This window comes from Pyxicephalus adspersus, chromosome 9 (assembly GCF_032062135.1).
Source record: "Pyxicephalus adspersus chromosome 9, UCB_Pads_2.0, whole genome shotgun sequence".
Classification (NCBI taxonomy): domain Eukaryota; kingdom Metazoa; phylum Chordata; class Amphibia; order Anura; family Pyxicephalidae; genus Pyxicephalus; species Pyxicephalus adspersus.
This window is the reverse complement of record NC_092866.1, coordinates 724,934-730,561: the sequence shown is the minus strand read 5'-3', so window position 1 is coordinate 730,561 and position 5,628 is coordinate 724,934. Positions and strand designations below refer to the sequence as shown.

General features: G+C 51.5%; 1 protein-coding gene across 2 annotated transcripts in view; it reads left to right on the top strand.

Annotated features, from left to right (window-relative positions):
• The window catches only part of RFWD3 (ring finger and WD repeat domain 3), a 10,198-nt gene that overhangs the window by 747 nt on the left and 3,823 nt on the right, over positions 1 to 5,628 (top strand). For both annotated transcript variants that reach the window (XM_072422395.1, XM_072422394.1), the window contains exons 2-8: positions 902 to 1,289; positions 1,365 to 1,585; positions 1,926 to 2,047; positions 2,448 to 2,636; positions 4,032 to 4,123; positions 4,225 to 4,339; positions 5,059 to 5,287. In XM_072422395.1, coding sequence (XP_072278496.1) covers positions 910 to 1,289; positions 1,365 to 1,585; positions 1,926 to 2,047; positions 2,448 to 2,636; positions 4,032 to 4,123; positions 4,225 to 4,339; positions 5,059 to 5,287 — 1,348 coding nt within the window. In that variant the 5' untranslated portion in view covers positions 902 to 909. The remainder of the gene's footprint in view (positions 1 to 901; positions 1,290 to 1,364; positions 1,586 to 1,925; positions 2,048 to 2,447; positions 2,637 to 4,031; positions 4,124 to 4,224; positions 4,340 to 5,058; positions 5,288 to 5,628) is intronic.

Sequence of the window (5,628 nt, the reverse complement as noted above, 5' to 3'; positions counted from 1 at the left end):
AGCAGTATGGGGTGGGTGATCATTGCCGGCGGCAGTCAGAGAGCAGCGTGGGGGGGGCTGATCATTGCCAGCGGCAGTCTTTGGTGACTCCTTTTATTGGTGGGTGTCACGGTATGTTGGAATATGGCAGCCGGCACTCCCCCTGTACACTATAAACATGTTTCCAGCCTTCCATTCCAGGAACACGCAGACAGTAGGGATCCCTGGAATCCCACATGACCGGCATTCCACCAATCCATGCCCGGGGTCTGCTCCTCCCCCATCGCACCCCCAGCACATTATTGGGGAAATCTTCCATCCTGGACATTACATGCAGCACCGGTCATGTGACCAGATGCGGGCCGTCAGGGATGGGGGACCCCCTGTAACTGCAGCTGGGGAGCCCCAGTAATCATTATTATACAGAGTTTATATAGCGCCAACATATCACGCAGTGCTGTACAATAAATAAGGAATACAAATAACAGATACAGGAGGAGGAGAGGACCCTGCCCCCGAAGAGCTTACAATAATCTGACAGGAGTGGGGTGCAGAGATGAGCACTGTGATCTAGGTTGGGGTACCTCTCCCCCCACCCCTTGGTCCGGGGTCCCATAGAATGTCATGGTGCCCCCCCCCCCCCTTCACAGTACAGCGGCTTCCTATAGGGAGGGATTACGGCTCCCGGTGCATTATTGTCTCCACCAATGAACCGCAATGTTAGGTAAGGCAGATCTGTACCAAAGGCTCAGTGCAGCCTCATTTCTAAATGCAGCAAGTTTGCTATATGAAAGCCAAGGCATCCAAATGGGGACCCCAGCATAGGATTATGATGGGGGGTGTAACATTTGACAGAGGTGGTCACCTGATAGCAGGAGGTCACATGACCATTGCCGATGATTTGGGTGTTTTTGTGTTCCAGGCCTGAGGATGGCACAGGAGGAAATGGACGTCGACTTGTTTGGTGAGGATACTTCAGCAGAGAGCTCTCCGAGCCGGCAGCCCCCCGGCGGGGACGCGTTATTCATTTTGCCTCCTCCGATGATGTTTTCGGAGCTCATGAGGGAGCGGATTCCCTCGCCGGAGCTGAACAATGAGGTGATCGTGCTGGATGTGGTCGAGGACCAATCGGTGAGGCAGCCGTCCCCCGTGGAGTCGCATACCTCCAATGCACTACAGATGCTTCAGGGGGCGCTAGAGCAACTGCGCCAGGCGGCCGAGCTGAACTCGTCCTCCCACCAAACCCGAGCTCGCAGGAGGAATGCCAGGAGACTGCAGAGGGGGAGCTCCCAGCGCTCGTCACGTACCAGGTGAGGACCCACTGACCCTCTGTAATGCTTTACTCTGATTGGCAGAACCGGACTCTTCATGTTCTGTGTTTGCAGCTCTCGTACCGGACTCATGAACTTCTTCCAAGTAAGAGGAGGCCAGGGGTCCGCGGCGTCAGCGGAGGGGAGCAGAGATGCCGCAGACGTCATATCGGTGCCCCACGAGGAGTCTGAGGAGGACAGCTCTGATGATACCGTGCTGCTGGGTGACGAGGAAGGTGGCAGCTCCACCGAATTGGAAGAGGACGATGCCACCTCTGCCCAACCCGCAGAGCCAGGTGAGTCCCCAGGGTGCTCATGGCAAATCCTCATGGCTGCTGCCAGTTTGCTGCATCTGAAAAGCCCGGGCTCACCGCAGTCCCTCTGCAGCCCTTCTATAGTGCCAAGGAAGTGTGGGACCCGGGGGGTCGTTCTGTGTTGGTGACAATGACGCCCCCTGGATGTAAATAGCGGGCAGCTTCTCCTGTAGGGCCCCCTGTGGCCTCGTGGGGGCCCGATGTTTTACCCACCAAGCCCTCAGTACAGCAGCATGGAAGCTCCGGATTGGCTCAGCACAGCTGTATCCAGGCTCCCCCTCCATTATCACATTAATGGCTCTGTTATATTTCCCTTTTATAGCTCCGGAGGAACTCCATATAAATCTGGTGGAAGCCGGAACAGAAACCCCTGGAACCACAGAGCCAGCAATTGTGGTGGAGAACTCATCGACCTCATCAGGAACCCCAACCAAAGGCAAACAGGTGACTGAGTCCCTAGTGAGCTATAAAGGGGGCCTCCTCTTCCCTGCAATATGGGGTATAGAGGTGGCCTCCTCCCCCTTCCCTTCAATGGGGGTATAAAGGGGTCCTCCTCCCCATTCCCTGTAATGTGGGGTATAGAGGGGGGCCCCTCCTTCCCTGCAATGTGGGGTATAAAGGGGGCCTCCTCTTCCTTTACTGCAATGTGTGCTATAAAGGGGTCCTCCTCCTTCCCTGCTATGTGGGGTATAAAGGGGGCCTCCTCCTTCCCTCACTTCTCTGTATATTGCAAATTCAGGCTGACGTGTTTCGGGACACTTCGAGGTCACCTCCCTGTCCTCAGTTTGCATTCTAGTTTAGAGTTCTGTACTTGAATAGACAAAACTGTTTGTTTCCTCGTCAGCGGACACCCATGAAGCCTGCAGGGGTCGCTCCGGCTATTGAGGAGGAGGAGGGGGACACTTGCACCATCTGCTTTGAACCGTGGACCAATGCCGGCCAGCACCGTCTGTCTGCACTACGATGTGGCCATCTCTTCGGCTTTACATGCATTGATCGGTGGCTAAAGGGGGGCGCCGCAAAGTGTCCGCAGGTAGGTGCTCACGGTGCAGCCAGGTGTAACCCTGAGGGGGGAGGCTGGAGGAGCTGTACTGGGTATTCTCTGTCCTCCTATCAGATTGTGTAAATATCTTTGTGTGTGTGATCAATCTAACAGCTATTTCCCTCCTAATTATAAAGTCAGGGTGAAAAAAGACTCAAAGTTCAAGTTCACCCACCATGGAAATAAACAGAACCGATAAAACCCCATGGGCATAGCTGAGCCAGAGGAAGGCAAATAAACCCCCGGGTACAATTTGCTCAAACATGGGAAAATTCCTTCCTGATCCCATGAGACAATCGGATGTTCCCTGGATCAGCAGTCTCTGTTATCTATAAATCCTTAATCCCCAGTTATATTCTGTGCTTCTAGAAATCATCCAGCTTTTTCTTATAAGTCTATAGAACTTGCTGAAACTACTTCCTGAGGGAGCTGATTCCACATTTTCACAGACCTTACAGTGAAGAATCCCTTCCTTATCCGGAGCTTAAACTTCTTTTCCTCCAGATGCAGAGAGCGCCCCCTTGTGCTTTGTAATGATCTTACAGTGAATAATGGGGAAGAGAGTTCTCTATATGGACCATTTATATATTTATACAGGGTGATCATATCCCCCCTTATACGTCTCTTCTCAAGGGAGAATAGATTCAGTTCAGCTAATCTCTCCTCACAGCGGAGTTCCTGAGCAGATATAAGGGGACTTATTGTCATTGCTGCACCCACTGCTATAGGAATCACATCTATCACCAGGATTAGGAGGTTCGTTGTACACTGGACAATATTTTGATTTGGATTACCTGCATACGCAGCGTTCTAGGTGTCACCTGGGGTTATCGGTCTCCAGGTGATGGAATGAGTTTTATTACACGGTGGCTCAGTGGTTAGCACTCCGGCCTTTGCAGCGCTGGGTCCCAGCTTGGAATCTCAGCCAGGACATTATCTGCATGGAGTTTGTGTGTGTTTCCTCCGGGTACTCCGGTTTCCTCCCACATTCCAAAAACATGAAGTTAATTGGCTTCCCCTCAAAATTGAATAATTCAAAAAGTTTGTGAAGGTGTTATACCATAAATACCGGGAGCTCCATGGATGTGAGCGGAGTCCCCGATCCCCGGGTTTGGAAGTAGCGGATTCTGTTGTGGCCCCGGTCAGAGCGCCCAGAACGTCCAATATGAAGTAATGGTCAGCACTTGTGGTGGCAGCAAATATTAGAGCTTGCAACCAATGATTTGTCAGCAGAAATGAGGACAATCATCCCCATCATCCATCCATCGGCATCATGTTGAAAGACAGCTAGTGACATGACTATGGACTTTGTACATTGCTACGCAATATGTTGGTGCTATATAAATACTGTATTCTAATAATAATTGTCACCTGTTTTTCCTTCAGTGTAATAAGAAAGCCAAGAGGTCGGACATTGTGGTTCTGTACGCCCGGACGCTGAAGGCTTTGGACACCAGTGAGCAGGAACGTATGAAGAGGTAATGCTGCGCTGTGTATGGGGGGAGCCCCCTAAGCTGACATATAATAGACCCCCGGGGGGATCTTCCTGCACTGACACAGCTGGGAAACTCTCTTACAGTTCTTTAGAGATGGAGCACTCCCTGCGGAAGAAGGCGGAGCTTGAATCGGCGCAGTGTCGGCTTCAGGTCCAGGTGCTGACAGATGAATGCGGGAAACTTCGCAAGCAGATCCAGGTGAGGGATACAGATTGGCGGAATGTTGGTTTCTCCTCCACCACTAGAGGGAGCCCCACTCATTGCTTTGCATGTTTTCATCATTGCCAGTTGTATAATTGTGCTGGAGGGAAATCTAATAATATAAAGGAGGAGGTATCACTTCCTTCTCTGGGCTCCATTAATGGAGGGGGTCAAACTGAGCTGCTGGAAGCAACCATGGGCCCCAGCAGATCTCTCACAGCACAGAGATCATAGAATGAAACATAATTGCATAGTGACATAGAAGATGACTACTCCCTATTATTTGTGACCACAGCTTCACTGCACCCCGTAAGTCTCTGCTTACAGGGGCCCTGATGTGGGAGGAGCCATCACCAAATAGATGCCAATCACCAAAATCCTGATAGCACAGCAACCCCGAGACCTGAAATCTGATCTATTAAACATTACACTGGCTGGCACCAGAATGTACCCCACATACATGTCCCAAATATTCTGAACACCCCTCTGTCCTTATAAGGGGCAAGCGAGAGAAGCCCGGGGTCACCTAGAGAATTGGTGCTGTCCCGGGGGGAGCAATGTGATGAATGGGGCCCGGTTACCCGTATGCACCGGGGGGGTTCCTAAAACATTTAAATAATTTCTTACCCATTGCTGATCTCCACAAAGGGAAGTTTAGTTTCGGCAGGAAATGGTTTTGCTGTCTCTGTTGGTCTCACAATAATTCTCTCCATCAGGAACTAAAGATGTTGATTGCCCAGCATGGCACCAGCTCCTCTCAGCTGCCCTCTTCCTCCAGGCTGGGGGTATCCAGTTCCCTATCTTCCAGCCAGGGTCAGCACAAGTACAACTTTGAGAAGGCCGTTCTCATCAATCAGACGGGGAATTGCCGTGTTATGTCCTATTGTGATTGGCTGGGCTGCCTTGTGGTGTCCCAGCCATCTTCCCACGCCACGCTCATTCCAGGTAACTGACCCCATACGGGGCAATAAAAGTCTCTGCTAAGATTTGTATGTGGTGTACTAAGAGAGCCGCTGACTACCAGAGGACATCTCCATACCCAGCGCCCCCCCCCCCGGGGATTTCCTGGGGGTCCCAAACTAGAAATGTCCCGCTGCGCTCTCACTGTCTCTGTCGGCTCTCTGTAAATGTCCCGGCTGTCTCTTTTACTCGCGCTCCCCGGCTGTCTGTGAATGAATGAATGAATGTCTCCCTGAATGAATGTCTCCCTGAATGAATGTCTCCCTGGATGAATGTCTGTCTCTCTCTGGATGAATGTCTGTCTCTCTCTGGATGAATGTCTGTCT